The 18516-nt window shown below is 32.4% G+C and overlaps 1 protein-coding gene across 2 annotated transcripts in view; it reads left to right on the plus strand.

Annotated features, from left to right (window-relative positions):
* Positions 1–18516, plus strand: part of LOC130448082 (PTB domain-containing engulfment adapter protein 1) — a 31875-nt gene that overhangs the window by 2194 nt on the left and 11165 nt on the right. The window contains exon 1 of one of the 2 annotated variants that reach the window (XM_056785272.1): positions 5002–5409. The exons of the other annotated variant lie outside the window; for it this stretch is intronic. Coding sequence (XP_056641250.1) covers positions 5378–5409 — 32 coding nt within the window. The 5' untranslated portion in view covers positions 5002–5377. Of the gene's footprint in view, positions 1–5001; positions 5410–18516 lie in introns of those variants that run through there. 2 annotated transcript variants of the gene reach the window in all.

An 18516-nucleotide genomic window follows, 5' to 3' on the forward strand; every position in this document is an offset into this window, starting at 1 on the left:
TGAGGCAGTTTTTGTAGACGAAATTCTTCAATCCTATTTATAAAGAAAAATGCATTGGGGATATGATGATCTTTCGCAAAAATTCTAAAAACTTTTTACGTATACGGTTACCAATTTTTTGGAAAAATTGCCGCTCAGCATTCAAATTAACTGATGGAATACCATCAATCATATTGAAAAAATGCACAACAGAATTAACAAGCCCGTTACGCAAACTTTTTTCCCTATTATATAAAAGAGATTTCTTCCCTGCAAATTGGAAAATTTTTTGGGTTTAACCCATACCAATAAAAGGAAAAAAGACGGTTCCCAATAACTACCGTCCGATTGCTTTAGTCCCAACGTCATTGTGAAAGTGTTTAACCAGCAACTCTTTATATATTTTGAGTCTGCTAACATCATCAACGACCATAAATACCTTCTATCTTCTACCCAACTTATAAACCGAAGTTATAGAGAAATATGGGTAATCCCGAGCTGGACATACCGAAAGTTTTTGCCAGTATTTGACATACTAGCCTTCTAAATAAATTAAACGAGGCCGAATTAGCTAAGGCAGCCTCGCAACAACTTTGAACCCTCTCCAAAACCAAAAATATATAGTCTGCAACAGTTCTAATTCTCAATAAGGCCCAGAATCGTTCATATCGCTCGCACATATGGAGCTCGGTTCCCAAGAATACACTGAGGGTTGACCAGAAACTTATACAGTTTAAAACATAGAAGAAAAATCGCTGGTCTGACTTTATTTTACCGATACTACCACGGCAGATGGTATTCCGAGTTGTCCAACGATTCCAACTGGAACAGTATTTGTAAAACCTACTCGCCAGGCAGACATAGCTCACGAACATCGAGTTCGCCTCCAGAATGTCAATGTATCGGATCTTTCTTCTTTGGGGAAGTGAAAGCTTGTGGAATCACCTACCAAGGTACTAAGGACTACAACCTACAGAAGTTGAAGATCAATATCCACAGGCATCTCCACTATTCGAGTATATTAAAGTCTTAACCTCTTGTTTCTTACTATTTCTTGAGTGGTTCGACTGGAGGTCTTCCTTTCTGATTATCCAATTATCAATTTCTCTACATAATTTTTTCAGTTTTGTTTTCTATTTTCGATCAATCCGACAAAATTTTCGTGCAAGCTCGGGCAGCGTTGGAGACAATTCCTCTACTACTTAAAGCAGTGCTGGAACTTGAATACTTAGATACTTTTTCTCTTTTTCTTGACATCTTCTTATTTCTTCAAATGATGTCCCTGACAAAACTCGAAACCTTAGTTAGCCTTATCACCTGGTTCTTAACTTCTCTAAGGTTTCTACTACTGGTAATGTCGACGATGAAGTACTTGAGGCTCATAACTGGGTTCGTACATTTTGAAGGTTGTTGCTAAACGAAAAATAAAAGCGTCCCCCGTGGGTGAGTCCTGGAGTTAAATGACCCATGTAGTAAATCACCATGTACGGTATAAACTTTCCATTAGTTAAATGCTAATTAACAACTGCAGTGATTAGATTATATCCGGTAAATATAATTGCGCTTAATTTGCTTATACCACAAAAATTGTAAAATAATTTTCAGATATAACGAAGTGCAGTTTTAAAAGAAAAGTGTCAAATATCATTTCTCTTGTCAATTATTTCCAGATTTAATCAATTCATCTAACGCTTTATCTAAGGATCTAACGTTGCTAAGTGCTACTACATACGCTTCGTCTTAATTTCATCTCAAAATTTTGAATGAGCGTTAGTCGCGCGTGCGGGTAATTGTATTGAGTAGCAAATATGAGAAATTACGAAACTCCAGTATGAAATATAAGATGAAGATCTTTGACAATTCTCATAATAATATTATTATTGCCGTAAATGTAAATCTAATATTAGAACAAATCATTTTTTAATAGATGTGAGGCATGTTTATTAGATGTAAAATATAAATATTGTCAATATATTAGATTTAAAAAATGTGATAAATAAAACATTTCCGGTATTATTAATATCGTTAGAGCGCTTGTAGACCGTGTTTGTTTTTACCGGACAACGGACCGCGTTTTTTGCCGGATTCGCGGTTGTGTATGATTTATAATGCGATCTTTTAAAAATGGCTGTTTTTGACATGGAATTGTTGATAAGTTTAGTTGAAAATAGGACTGTACTGTGGGATAAAACTATCCATCCGGTAAAAAAATAAATGTATACAAGGATATGCGTTTATTTGACGTCCGGTGAAAAAAACGGACGTTTACGAGCGCCTTAACTTTATTTAATCGAAATCGAGCTATGAATTTCTCAAACTCCTTGGAGACCTTGGGAACAGATTTAATTCTTGTAATTTCATTTTTACAATTATTGATATTTGTTCTTATCTAACTAATTTTATATAATTACGTTATATATTAACTAGTTTTATTTATAACAATTCATTACTGATAGAAATAATAATAGAATTTATGCAACAAGTGAATAAATTAATAATTTTTTTCACGAGGACAGTCTGGTAATTCCCACGAGTGGAAAAAAGTTACTTTACTTTATAAATGTAGATTAAAAACCTTTGTCGTATTTTCTTATTTGTATATATTTTATCACAATATGATATTCATTCTTGTGTTACTACAAAAAAATTTTGTCGATGAATTATTACAGAGAATTGTGAATAGAAATAATAAAAGCAAAAGCGGGTTATATCATACTTTTCATGAAAATCGGGATAATATACACGGGAAAATGTAGTTGACTGGACTATTAACGACCGTCAAATCGAATAAATAGCCCAGGAATTTTATCTAAAAACACTGTAAGGTGGAAAAACATCGTGGAGTCGCAAATATTATAGGGTTTGTTCAGAAAGGAACCAAATAGGTGATGATTATCACTAGTCAACAAGATTTTCGTAACACAGACGAGACCTTTATTTTTAAAATGGAAATACCCCTCCAATAATAGAAAAAAAATATCTATTATGCCTTAACACGTACCACTTTTCAATAGCTTAATTGTTCATATTAGCAAAAGTAGAGTTTATTGATATTTAAATTGATTTTTTTTAAGTTTTTGTTTTTAATAGATGCTAGGTTTGTTTATTAAATGTAAACTACAAATTTTATCAATGTATATTATTTAAAAAACGTGAAATTAAATTATTTTTTAATAAATATTAAATATTTTATCAATGAATATGGTTCTGTAAAACTTGAAAACCTTACGTATTACAATTATTTTTCTCATATTTTCGTATTTGTATATATTTTATCACAATATGCTATTCATTCTTTTGTTACTACAAAAAATTTTTGTCGATGAATTATTACAGAGAATTGTGAATAGAAATAATAAAAGCAAAAGCGGGTTATATCCAACTTTTCATGAAAATCGGGATAATATACACGGGAAAATGTAGTTGACTGGACTATTAACGACCGTCAAATCGAATAAATAGCCCAGGAATTTTATCTAAAAACACTGTAAGGTGGAAAAACATCGTGGAGTCGCAAATATTATAGGGTTTGTTCAGAAAGGAACCAAATAGGTGATGATTATCACTAGTCAACAAGATTTTTGTAACACAGACGAGACCTTTATTTTTAAAATGGAAATACCCCTCCAATAATAGAAAAAAAATATCTATTATGCCTTAACACGTACCACTTTTCAATAGCTTAATTGTTCATATTAGCAAAAGTAGAGTTTATTGATATTTAAATTGATTTTTTTTAAGTTTTTGTTTTTAATAGATGCTAGGTTTGTTTATTAAATGTAAACTACAAATTTTATCAATGTATATTATTTAAAAAACGTGAAATTAAATTATTTTTTAATAAATATTAAATATTTTATCAATGAATATGGTTCTGTAAAACTTGAAAACCTTACGTATTACAATTATTTTTCTCATATTTTCGTATTTGTATATATTTTATCACAATATGCTATTCATTCTTGTGTTACTACAAAAAAATTTTGTCGACCAGTATTATTTGACGAATTATTACAGAGAATTGTGCACAGAAATAATATAAGCAAAGGGGGGTTATATCCAACTTTTCATGAAAATCGGGATAATATACACGGGAAAATGTAGTTGACTGGACTATTAACGACCGTCAAATCGAATAAATAGCCCAGGAATTTGATCTTAAAACAATGTAAAGTGAAAAAACATCGTGTCGAGTCGCAAATATTATAGTTTGTTCGGAATTTTATGCTCTTTCAGATAATCAAAAAATTATCATAATCACACTATAGATGTTTTTTCTAGGGCTGTGAAAATTTAATTTGGTAATTATTTAGAATTGGGGCTCCAGGCAAAAATCGTTCCAAAAAATTTTTCACGCACCACGCACAACCTAACCTAACCAATAGGTGAAAAATGCGCGGAAAATTTTTTGGAACGATTTTTGCCCGGACCCACAATTCTAAATAATTACCCTTAATTTTCAGAGTAATAATTTAGTGAAAATTTTTGAAAATTGTGCTTTGTTGAGTTTACTGGTCAAACGGGTACATTTTTCTCTCTTTTCTTTTGCACTTCATATTTTTCGAGATTTTTTGGCATGTTTATTATATGTAAACTATAATTTTTTTAGTTCTATAGCCAACTGATTTATTTTTCAAATATACAATGCGTTTCGAGTATTTTCTGATGTCTACGTCGTTATTTACCATTAGGGTGCCTTTCAGTTTTGAATAAATCGATCAAAATGTTGAAGACTTCCACATTTTGAATTTAGTTTCAAAATAAAACTCTTTCTGTGAAGCTGTTTTTGTTTTTTTTTTGCACGCCACTCCTTTAAATACTGTTCCCTGGATTTCTCAGGGAGAAGATTCAGTTGTCGATTCAATAACATCTGTTTTCACGCTTTTTGACCGATTCAGAAATTATGAATGCAAATGACGTAAAAAAAATTTTTTACTCCAAATTATAACTCGTAAATGTTCTGAACGCACCTTGTATATTATAAATTTTTTTCTCCACCTCTACGTTTCCGATTCAAGGCCCACAATTCCATCCAGTACAGTTTATCCGTTTGTATTGACGATTGTTGGTATTTTAAATAAACCTTTGTTCGTATTCCGTATAGCACGTGGTTCCGTGCTCGAAGAAGGCTGGTACCATCGGGTGCCTCGTAGTTCAACTTCTGCAAACTCGATTATTTACTGCGGTACCTCTCGAACGAGGTAGACATTTTCTATTTCGTGTTGAGATTATTATAAATATCTTCGAATTCGAAAAAAAGAAAAATTTATATCATCATATTTTTAATCGTGATGAAACGTGCTTAGTTTGTGGTTACAGTGAAAGTATTGTAGGAGAGTTTCACCTTCGAATAAATAAATTAAAAAAAACACTTTTAGATTGTGATAATTTGAAGTAAATGGCTATGGTCGGTACAAAGGATAACAAAAGGTATGCAAAAAATAGATTGACACGTAAAAAGTTGTTTCGTTTAAATGTTTTCTAGTTCTATAGAAAAATTTTAACGTAAATGTAAAATACAAAAAGTATACAGGGTTTTAGATAAATGAACTGGTAATATTCCGTATATAGGGTGGAGGTTACCTTATTTTTCGTCATGAAAAATCGAAAAATTAATATCTTATATTTTTTACAAGTTATTATTATGAAAATTATTCAAAACAATTTTGGAAACAATTTGTAGCGATGGCGTGCATCTTATCTAAAACATATCATCTCTGTATCTACAGGGTGATTTGAAGCAAATATGTTTTTTTAAAGCGAAATCCTATATACAGGGACGAGTTAATACTATCTGTATATGGCAAAACTTGCGGTAGAACCGGAAGTCGGCTGTAACTTTTTTGAAATCTACGTAAAATTTTAGTATAATTTTTTCTTAAAAATTTTTTCGAAAAATACATACTTATTGAGTTATTAATTTTTTTGTAAAAAATTTGACCATTCAGACTCTTATAAATTATTTTTTTACGAGGATACGAGAATATGAAAAAGGTTTCTGTTTGGTTGCATTTATAAAGTTCAGGCGTATTTGAATATATGTAGAAAACTTTGTAATTTTATACAAGGTGTGTATGAAAAGTGTCTAAAAATCTATAAAAATTTACAAAAAACATTTAATATCTGGATAACGGTAAGATTTAGGTATAGGAAAGTATGCATGAATTTGCCATATTTTTTACCCCTGAACGCATTAAAATAGAAAAAACCGGGTGGTTCGATTTAAAAAAATAAAGAAATTTGATATTTATGAAATTAAACTTTGAACTCTTTTTATACCCACCCTGTATAAAATGAAAAGCTTTTCAACATAGATTCAAATACCTCTGATCTTACTTAAAGCAATCGAATAGAAACCATTTTCATATCTTCAAGGGTATTCTCGTAAAAAATTAATTTATAAGGGTCTGCAACGGTCAAATTTTTTACAAAAAAATTTTTAATTCAAAAAGTATGCATTTTACGAAAAAAGTTTAGACAAAAGTATACTAAAATTTTACGTAGATTTCAAACATGTATTAATATACAGGGTGTTCCATTGAAAATAACAAAGTCGGCCATCTTTGAACATATTTCAGTTAAAAAGATCGTATCCGAAAACCCAAACGTAAAAATTTTCATGATTTCACCAGTTACAGATAGTTTTAACTCGTCGTGGAACACCCTGTATTTTCGGAAAATTTTCGTCATGAAAAATCGTTAAGTTGAGTTAATATTCTCAGTATTTTTTCCCATGTGTTATTATTTTGAAAAATATCCAAAAAAGTTTTTGAAACAATTGGGAGCGATGTATTTTATCTAAAAAATATCATCCCTATATCTACAGGGTGATTTAAAGCAAATATGTTTGTTTTGAAGATATCCTATATATTTTCGGTACATTTTTGGAATTGGGGTTTACCTTATTTTTTATCATGAAAAATCGAAAAATTAACATCCCCTTCCAGCACCTCCTCTGAATTATAAGCACCCCCTCGAAAATTTTAAATAAGAATCGTGTGGAACCTTGTTGTTGGAAAGGGTTTTAGTCCTCTATTATATCGTCAGATCTATTAAAATATAATTTAGATTTTAAATAACCCTGTGAAGAATAATCGAGGAGTTTCAAATCGGGGGATCTAGCGTACCACGGCTTCCAATTCACCTATTGGTAAACACCGGCCCAAACGTTCATTTTTTTCAGGATATTGAGTGTGAGCCTCACAAATCCAGTAAGGATTTTTTCCACCAAACGACCCCCTTTCTTATTTAGTACATTTTAACATAAATTGAATTTGGACCGCGTTGTATAGTGCTTTTATAGTTTACTGATAGTGGAAGCCCGAATTCGCGATAATCACAATCAATATCAAAATGATCCAAGTCGAGCAATGCACAGTGATTAAAACTGACGATACTCCAATACGAAATTGTAGTATAAAAATTATGGAAATTTCAATCAGGCTAGAAATTTTAACGAAAACTTTCAAAATAATGAAATCATCTGATATATTTTCAATTCTTGTTAATGAAGGTTGAAATTCTTCAATACTTTTCATAATTTCTCAAATAAGAACGGAAAAAATCTTCAAAAACAATCACTGCGCGTTTCGATCTCGCGAACACAGACGCCGTTGAATTTTTTAACTTTCTCGATAATCCTCGTAACTAAAACGACTGTCCCTTTTAGTTAAATCGTTTATAGAAACGACAATGAACTCAGATATATAATTGTTTATATCCTTTATTTAATATTCTCGTCGTATTTGATTAGAGAAAACTTTAGATTGATAGTTATTCATATGTGAAATAAAAATTTAGTATAATCAGTGCTAGTACTACGAGATTTAATTTTGAATTATATTGTAAAGCTGTTAAAACCTTCATTCGACATTTTTCCTGTAGTCCTAACACAAATTTGGAATAAACTAGCTGCCGAAAGGACCGTAAATTTGCTCTGGATCTCTGCGCACATCTTCGGAAAGTACCAACTCGTAAAATAACGACCAGAATCGACTTTTTGCATTATTCGACTGAAAAATTTCATCCTGCAGTCATGATCATCCTCAGATACAAGTGTTCAAAGAACTGATAGGACTTTCTGATGTTCCTTGTCTCAAAATGGACAATGAGTCTGCCAGAAAGCTGACTGAAAACCCAAGTGCTAGTTGTGGACCACATAGTATTATAAAGCTGTCAAAACCTTCACTCGATATTTATCCTGTAATCCTAACAAAAATTTGGAATAAGCTGGCTGCCGAAAGGACTGTAAATTGCTCTGGATCTCTGCGCACATCTTCGGAAAGTACCAACTCGTAAAATAACGACCAGAATCGACTTTTTGCATTATTCGACTGAAAAATTTCATCCTGCAGTCATAATCATCCTCAGATACAAGTGTTCAAAGAACTGATAGGACTTTCTGATGTTCCTTGTCTAAAAATGGACAGTGAGTCTGCCAGAAAGCTGACTGAAAACCCAAGTGCTAGTTGTGGACCACATAGTATTATAAAGCTGTCAAAACCTTCACTCGATATTTATCCTGTAATCCTAACAAAAATTTGGAATAAGCTGGCTGCCGAAAGGACTGTAAATTGCTCTGGATCCCAGCGCACGTCTTCGGAAAGTACCAACTCGTTAAATAACGACCAGAATCGACTTTTTGCATTATTCGACTGAAAAATTTCATCCTGCAGTCATAATCATCCTCAGATACAAGTGTTCAAAGAACTGATAGGACTTTCTGATGTTCCTTGTCTAAAAATGGACAGTGAGTCTGCCAGAAAGCTGACTGAAAACCCAAGTGCTAGTTGTGGACCACATAGTATTATAAAGCTGTCAAAACCTTCACTCGATATTTATCCTGTAATCCTAACAAAAATTTGGAATAAGCTGGCTGCCGAAAGGACTGTAAATTGCTCTGGATCCCAGCGCACGTCTTCGGAAAGTACCAACTCGTTAAATAACGACCAGAATCGACTTTTTGCATTATTCGACTGAAAAATTTCATCCTACAGTCATGATCATCCTCAGATACAAGTGTTCAAAGAACTGATAGGACTTTCTGATGTTCCTTGTCTCAAAATGGACAATGAGTCTGCCAGAAAGCTGACTGGAAATCCAAATGCTAGTTGTGGACCACATAGGAACCTAGTACCAACTCGCGGACATACCAAACATCGTCCATGACAGCTGCGCTGCGCAAATATGAAAAAGTGTCGAAAATTCCTGACTTTCCAGTTGCTTTTGTCTGCGGAAGCTGCGGTTTATTCTTAATGAATGATTGGCCGTCCTGAAACTGACATTTTTCAGTTGCTTTTATCTTGATTTTTATTTTACTTCATGTATTCCGCGTCGGTCTGAGTTTGATTTGTAATTAGTAATCTGTAATTAGCACTGGGAGAAAACTTCTTAGATTTGAAGTTGAAAAAGACATGACCAAATGGCCAAATTTGAAATATTAAGTGTCGAAATTCACATGTTTAACTACCTAGAATATTTCGTACTTTTTTGCTCTAAAATATCGTTTTTTAATAAAAATCGAATTGGATACAGAGATTACTCAGTTTAAATATGCTACGATGCCACAATTTTTTGCATCTAATCATTGAAACCATAGAATACAATGGGATATACTTCGGATACTAAAGCTTATATAAATATTTTACTATATAATGACGTCATTCGCAGCTGATTAGTACACCGTTTGTTTCTGATCATTGATAAAATATTTAATCAATTTCTTTTATTGAAATGATCATGTTCCTAACAAAAAATGAAAAAAAATGTTTGCTTTCTAATTTAATATTCACTTATATCAGATTATACGAGGGAGGCTCAAAAATAAACTTATTGTTGTAAATGTTACTATATTGGATGTTTGACTAGTCTGTTGCGAATCGTAGAGAACAGCCGGGACCGCGTAATCTCCCTTTTTAGCGTTTCTGTGGGGCATCGAATCATTATTCGTTTTTTGGTTAAAGATATTTTAAAATCCATGGACATCTAATCTCAAATAATGGTTTTACCTAGATTTCAAAGATCTTGCTGCACGTAGTATACTTCATACTTCGAATACTGAGGCTTATTTCAATATTTTACTATATAATGACGTCACTCGCAGCTGATTAGTGCACCGTTTGTTTCTGATCATTGATAAAATATTTAATCAATTTCTTTTATTAAAATTATAATGTTTTTAACAGAAAAAAAAATGTTTGTTTTCTAATATATTCACTATATCTATCACTTTTCACTATATAATATTCACTTATATCAGAATATATGATGTGGGTTCAAAAATAACCTTAAGACCACATACAGCTCAGCTTGCGGAGGTTGATCTGTAACTTAATAATAATCTTTTTTATCACAAACCAGTTTATATTTGAACTACCCTGGCAGTATGAAAAAGTGTGATTTTTTTAGTTTTCTATCTCATTTAGAAAAAAAAATAGCATTCGATCATGTCGAAAAATCATCCAACTAGTTAATAATTATATACTTTATCTATTATGTCCTCGATACGCCCCTGTAATAAAATAATTTATTGGTAAATTACTTTCTCATTTTTCATTTCAAGTTATAATTTAATATTGAGATTGCGTGAAGAATCAATCTGTGAATAAAGGAAAGTTAGAAACAGATTTCTATGGTTTAATTTTTTTTTCCTTCTTCAAAACGTTTGCAGGATCATTTTTAATGAGACATGATCATAATTATTTGGAAATTCCAAACAGAAAAACATTAAAAATATCATAAATAAAATGAGAGTATCGCAATTAATTCAAGTTAAATATACCAGAAAATATTTTGTTTTTCGTAAATACAGGATGTCCCGCATAAGGATCGAAACATATTTTTGGTTATTCGTCGTTGAAAATAAAAAATAAAAAAAAAGGTTTTAGAACTACGTGTAGTGTGCCCCTACATAAACCCAAAGAAATTAATTGTTTTCGAAATTTTTGGGCCCTGCCTTGGTATTGAGGTAACAAAATTACACCAGTACGCAGCACGCCTAAATTAAATATTATTTTTAGAAAACTGAGTAGAAGGTACTTTCCAGTAAATATGCCCTGAAATTATTGCGAAATGCGGAAAAATATGGTTTCAAATGGCAAGTGATTGTGCATTTTTTGCATTGTAAAGTATTGAGCCGTCAACTAATTCCGAACGTGGAGTGGGTATGTAAAGGTCCTTCTCCGCGTTCCTAAGTAGATAGTCCTGCAACGATCTTTCTGAAATTGGAGGCTTACGATTTAGGCAAACGAATTCAAAGATAAATAAGGAAGAAGAGTCAGAATATTTAATCTCTTAAAGAAGTCTCTGCTGTTTAAACCGAGTAAATATCTAACAGATCTTGTAGTTTGAAGATTCGCTCAAATTGAGTCGCACCACACGTACTCCAGAAGGGAGATTCGACTCAATAAGGGCTGTTAAGGAGGTGGATAAGTTCAATTTTTTGGAAACTGGAGGAACTCACTTTTGTAGATAAGGCGACAATATGTTACTGAAATTTCGAGGAATTGTCCACAAAAAGCTCTAAGAATTTTAATAAAAAAGAAGACAATGAAGGTTAGAATCGCACCATGATTTAAGGGTGATTAGGTCACTAGATATGGTCCTATGAAGTGCTGTGAGATCAGGGCTGCTTCAAGAGAAACTATGTCGTTTATAAACAAAAGAAACGAAATACAGGTATGGCCTTGGGGCACTCCACATTCTATTGGATTGCAAAAAGACATCGTTGTATCAACCCTTAATAGCTGATTTCTGTTGGAAATGTTTTGACATACGAGAGATTAGGTTAGGTTAGGTCACAAAAAATTGTTGTGGTGGAGTGATGACTCTTTAGGCTACAGTTGTTATTGTTAATAATTTCTAAATATTTCTAAATCCATGGTATTCTTCATCGTATATATGTTCCTTGCCAAACTGGACATTGCTATGATAGCATATGGTATTCTGTCTTTGATAGCATCAATCGTGTAAGTGTAATTTTTGATCAAAAAGGTATCCAAAGATGCCTCACCCACCAAATACTGACGAAAATGAAAAATTAAAAGAGAAAAAACAGTTTTGGAACCACATTATCTATGGAAAGAAAATAATTTATTTCAAATCAACTGACAGATGAAAAATTCCGTGAAATTTTAATGTTAGGTCACCCTTAATTATACATGCATCTACTCTGTCTCAGTTTTTATGCGGGGCACCCTGTATACCTAGAAAACTGAGGTTGAAAAATGACCCTCACACTGTTGATCTTTTTTTTTTCTAAATCCATGGTATTCTTTGTATTAAATGTATTCTTTCCCAAACAATAACTGGAATTTCTATGTTAGCGTCCTGCACATGGTATTCTATCTTTGATAGCATCAATCGTGCAAACATTTTTGATCAAAAAGGTATTCCAAAGATGCCTCACCCACCAAATACTGACAAAAATGAAAAATTAAAAGAGAAAAACCAGTTTTAGAACCACATTATCCATGGAACGAAAATAATTTATTTTAAATCAACTGACAGATAAAAAATTCTTTGAAATTTTAAGGTTAGGTCACCCTTTTTTTCTAAACCCATGGTAATCAAAGATGTCAGATCAAAAAGCAACTCATGTTGATGGGTAGAGGAGGTTGAAAGAGCTGTTCAAGATGAATTAACTTCAGAGGATTATCAAAGAGGCTTTAAATCGTGGACACGGCTTTAGAATCACCGTGTAGAGTTGATTGGATATTATTTTTGAGGTTTGTAATAAATTTTTATTGTTTCATGGCTGCCAAACAAATATTAAACGACGTGGCGTCTTCAAACTTCAAACATATGCGATATAGGTTATGAACTTTCTAATACCGGGGTAATTTTCAAGCAACTACCGCCATCTCTTGGTCAGGCTAACCTGTCATAACCTAAACCAATAGAAACTTCATTGCTGTGATGTGTAGTTGCGATAATTTGATCGAATGTCTTTATTTATAAATAAAACAGCTTACTTATTTCATATTTAGTTAGCTAGAATAATAATTTTTTTGTTGGTTACACCTTTTTATATTTGTATGTTGTTTTATTTTGGCACAACTATTTGGTCTGTCGTCCTAATTACCAAATATTTCGTAACGGTGATGAAAATTCTAAGCAAAACGTTTTATTTACATCGCGCGTCGACGTTTTACTGTTAATTGAAAATTTCTGTACACTAATAATACGGGAAACATAGACAAAAAATGACCAGAAAGGAATAAATTGTACAAATAAACTGTTTTTATATGATAAAATTTTTTTTAATTTATTTCAAAATTGATCTTTTGCCCTTTTTACCTACAATTAGTCGTTTCAAAACAAATTTTAATACATAATTATTTAATATTGATGCCTTTCGAGATTTCCTGCTTATTTCTTGATTTTTTTTTGTTTTAAATGGATTTTAAGTCCAAATTTTATCTATGTTCCTCATTTTGTTGTACGTGAATTGCTACTTAAGTTTTGAAATAGACAAAAACCTAAATTTATCATTGGATATGGTTCCTAGCGGAGTTTGCCGCAGGGAAAATTACTTGACGAGGCTCCACCAAATACCCAAATGATATTTTTGGTTTCGTTAAGCTAAATTCTACCTACTAATTGAGTTTGAAGTCAAATGGTCCGGAGAGAAAGCGAACTGAACTCTTGTCGAGTCCCATTTTCGAATTGCTCCCCATAACATTCAAATTGCCCCTCCGTGGGGCGAGGAACATACGTTGGGGAACCATGCTGGAACGGTGCACAGATGGGGCCATCACGATCTTATAGACGTCTTTCGAAGTACCTTGATTGAATGTTTTCTTTACACCAATCTACACGAGATTTTCATTTGTACAATTGACAGCCAAATGATCAGGTAATATTGAATGTATCCGAATGGAACTGATATGCCCCAAGTATGCCTTAATCTCATGATACATCACACGACGATCTTGCAATATCAATTTAAGCACAGCATCGATGTTTTCTGGCACAACAGCCAATTTTGGATGATTTTGAATTCGGAAAACCAGCTAGAAGTGGCGCTTCATTACCAGATTTCAAATAACACGTTCTGAGTACGTTCATTATTGAAAATGTCAAACTTCATTATGGAAATGTCAGATCAGTGTTGCCAAATCTGAAAACTTGATTAGCAACCCATGTATATTGATTTATTGTCAAATTTTCTTAGAAATCTCGTTTCTATACTTTGTATTTTGCTCTTAAGTTTCTGTGTGAGCGTCCATGTCCATCAATTAGGTCGTATGGATCATGTCGTTTAAGTCTACGCTGTTGGTTGAACCATGTGGTTAGATGTCAGTTTATTTGGATTATATCTTAATCTATAGGTAGAATTTGGCACAAACGATTAAGAATCTACGAATCTTAGCACTTTGAATTGGAATATCCTCAAAAATTCGGAATTGGTTCCAAAGCCCAACAGTGAGATATCGATGTCCAAAAGGGCTTAGTGATTGGTTACACATCATTTTTCATATAGATAATTGATATTTTCTACCTACCACCCAGTTTAAATCTTTTAGTTTCAAACCCAGTCGTTTGCGCTTGGTAAATATGTTTAAGGTTAGGCGCTTATCTAGGTGCATGCGCAGATAGTTGGCGTCGTCCCTTTGTGGGAAGTTAGATCAATGAAGAAATGGAGAAAAAATGAAAGGAAAGACCTACTTATTTAGTAATTTTTGGTAACTGAAAAATAAGTCATACGACACTTACATAAGAGACCCACCGAGCTTATTAAGGAAATGAGGCGAAAAGTCCTACAAAAAAATATAAATTAAATGCGTTGACAAATATCGAACGATTCGGCGTATTCACCAAATTTTAGTGTTAGTATAATAACCGAACGTACAGTACCTGCTTCACGGTCCATTTTGTAAAAGTACGTAAAAAGGATCATTTTTGTACAAAATTAAATAAACTTTCAATCTATAAGAATAGTTTCTTTTTAAGTATTTCGATATTTTTTGGTAAACAATTTTTTTTCGTGTAAAAATCTTATTTTCCTGTACTATAAAGCGATTAAAACAGTAATTGATTACCATTGCAATACGTAATGTAAACTGAAATTTATGTTAATGTAACTTCGAGGCTGTTTATCGATACTAGAAGCATTCCATTCCATTACAGTGCATAATGCTAACCTTGGATCTATTACAATCAAATGATATTGAACACCTTCAACACTAGAGAGAATTATTTTTAGGATGGTGTTAATTTGACATCACGTTTTGATTAAGGATCTGCATATATAGTGATATGAATTTTTTCTTTAAACATATACCGATTATATCGTTGAAAGTTTTATAAATTTATTTTTATAAATAATTTATTTGAACAGGTACACACTTAATTGTAGTCCTACTGGGAATAAGAAAAAAAAATTAATGTCTTCATTCGCCCATGACCTAAACAACGCAAAATTGCTATTTTTTTTTAAAAGTAGGAATTAAATTAATCTCAGAAAACCACGCCACTGCTTATCGCAGACTGTCTGGCAGGAATATTTCCAAGAAATTGCGTACATACGCTTTCCGGCAGCTTCGGCGAATTTAAATGCATTTATGTTTACGATTCGATGTTTTGTTTGGTAAATAGTAAAGGTGATGAGTCCATGTGGACTGACGGTTTGTTAGATGTTTACCGAATTTTATACGAGAAGTAAACATTATTTTCCAATTCTTAATTTGGTATGAGTGCCGTGCGTATTTATGAAACAATTAACTTGAGCATGCGCGGCACAACTCAAGTAGTTTTTGGAGAGTACTTTAAGAAAAAAAGCGGGGGAAATACCCCCGGAAAACTCTAAAAATAAGCATTTTCGTCAATAACGTGTGAGAGATTCAAACTTTCGAAAAAATGTATAGAAACGAGTATTTAGAGCGTGAAAATTATCACAAGAAACGTATTCACATGTTTTTTTTTTTGAAAAATAGTCCAATTTTGAGATACGTAACTCCTGGTGCGAGCGTTGTGCCGCGCATGCATGCATGTTATTATTCCAAAATCAATTGCAGAAGACACTTATGCGAGGAACAATCAATATTTCATAAATACGCACGGCAATTATACCAAATTAAGAAATTAAAAATAACGTTCATACCCCGTATAAAATTCGGTAAACATCTAACAAACCGTCAGTCAACGTGGACTCATCATCTCTACTGTTCACCAATGAAAACATCGAATCGTAAACTGTCGTAGAAGCTGTCGGAAGTCGTATGTACACAATTTCTTGGAAATATTTCTGCCAGACAGTGTAACTAGCGCCCTCTATGAGAATCAGGCATAAAAACAAATCTGTTGGATGTATCAGATTCCAAAATGTATTCGTATAAATTTTCAATCCAATGTTGCCAGTAATTGCGGCAAAATCTTAAGAAATGTGTATAATTTTTTTCTTCAACGCCATCTATCTTGAAAACGGATATAGTTACAAAAATTTTTTATTGAGCAAACCCCAAATATTTTTCAGTTTTCTATCTAACCTAAAGACGAAATCACCTTTTTTAAAACACCTTATATATACTTTCTGGGCAAAAACTGTTGACCGGTAGTGTATATTGTTTGTTTTATTTAATACGGTTAGCGAAATTAATAAAATTACTTTTAAATTAAATTTACTATAATTATTCACGCGTCTCCGCCCATGTTTCCCATCATCGGTAATTTATGGGTTCCCCAAAGAGGTCATTCCACCATTAACATCAATATTTATCTAAAACAAGGCTTGCTTCGTTCATAGTATATGTGACGTTTCGATTATTTTAAATTATGAAACTGAACAACATGCATTGTTTTAGTTAAAAGTCAGGTGTCGATATACGTAATTTGATTAAATGCATGACCAAACGATTATGTCAACAATTTAATATTAACTAATTTGTAAAATTACTGTTTTTCCTCGCGAAAATATCAGTTGAATTTCGCAGTTTACAGTTGCAAATACATAAACAGGGTGTTCCGTGAGTTGATGCAAAAAAATCTGAGCCCATTTTGACCTTCGATCTTGAATACATTTTTTTCCATACACGGGAATGATGGGGAACTTTATTTTTAATTATATTTCAAACAATTTTACTCCGATTCTCAGCTTCACTCTTATTTTTGGACTAATTTGATCGGAATAAAAGTTTTGACGACTGAAAACAACTACAAAAACGTCTGTTTTTATATAACTGCATCTCATCGAAACTTATATCGAGTTGTAACTGTGTAATTGGTAAGGTTGTCGAAGTGCTTGATTTCCAACACGGCGATCGGAGGTTCGAATCCTCTGTCGAACGAAATTTTTACTAACTTGCTCTTAGTTCAAATGAGAGTTACGAGTAAACCTCACAAACAAACAAACCCACATACAGGGGAAGTTAATATAAACAATTCTACTGTTTTTTGCATCACTCTTACTTTTTGGTCTAATATGACTGAACTAAAAGTCTTAACAACTGAAAATAACTACAAAAACGCCTGTTTTTATATAACTACATCTCATCGAAACTTATATCGAGCCATAACTGTGTAATTGGTAAGGTTGTCGAAATGCTTGATTTCCAACACGGAGATCGGAGGTTCGAATCCTCTGTCGAACGAAAGTTCTACTAACTTGATCTTAGTCCAAAGGAGAGTTACGAATTAACAACCTCACAAACAAACAAACCCACACACAGGAAAAGTTAATATAAACAATTTTACTGTTTTCTTGGTCTAATTTGTCCAGACAACTGAAAACAACCACAAACAACATATATTTCTCAAAATGATAGTAATCAAATAAAGATAGTTTCAAAAAAATAAAAAAAACACGTTTATAAATCACATTACCAATTTAAAAAATTGAAAAGCTTTTTAAAAAAAAGTATTATTCTCAACTTTTTGGTTTCATGTGCTTTAAGATCGTATTTTTAAGTTTTTATATACCCACATCTCGTCGAAACTTATATCGAGCCATAACTTTGTAGTTGGTAAGGTTGTAGCAGTGATTGATCTCCAACACAAAGATCGGAGGTTCGAATCCTCTGTCCAACGAAATTTTTACTAACTTGCTCGTATTGTTAGTCCAAATAGAGTTACGAATAAACTATCTCACAAACAAACAAACCCACATACAGGGATGCTAATATAAACAATTTTACTGTTTTTTTTTATTCACTCTTACTTTTTGGTCTAATTTGACTGGACTAAAAGTTTTGACAACTGAAAATAACTACAAACAACATATATTTCTCAAAATTACAGTAATCAAATAAATATAGTTTCAAAAAAATTAAAAAAACACATTTTTAAAGCACATTACAAACTAAAAAATTGAAAAGCTTATTTAAAAAAAATATTATTCTAAACTTTTTGGTTTGATGTGCTTTAAGATCGTATTTTTAAGTTTTTATATAACTACATCTCATCGAAACTTATATCGAGCCATAACTTTGTAGTTGGTTAGGTTGTAGCAGTGATTGATTTCCAACACAAAGATCGGAGATTCGAATCCTCTGTCCAACGAAATTTTTACTAACTTGCTCTTAGCCCAAAGGAGAGTTACCC

The sequence above is a fragment of the Diorhabda sublineata genome, chromosome 8 (genome assembly GCF_026230105.1).
Source record: "Diorhabda sublineata isolate icDioSubl1.1 chromosome 8, icDioSubl1.1, whole genome shotgun sequence".
NCBI lineage: Eukaryota > Metazoa > Arthropoda > Insecta > Coleoptera > Chrysomelidae > Diorhabda > Diorhabda sublineata.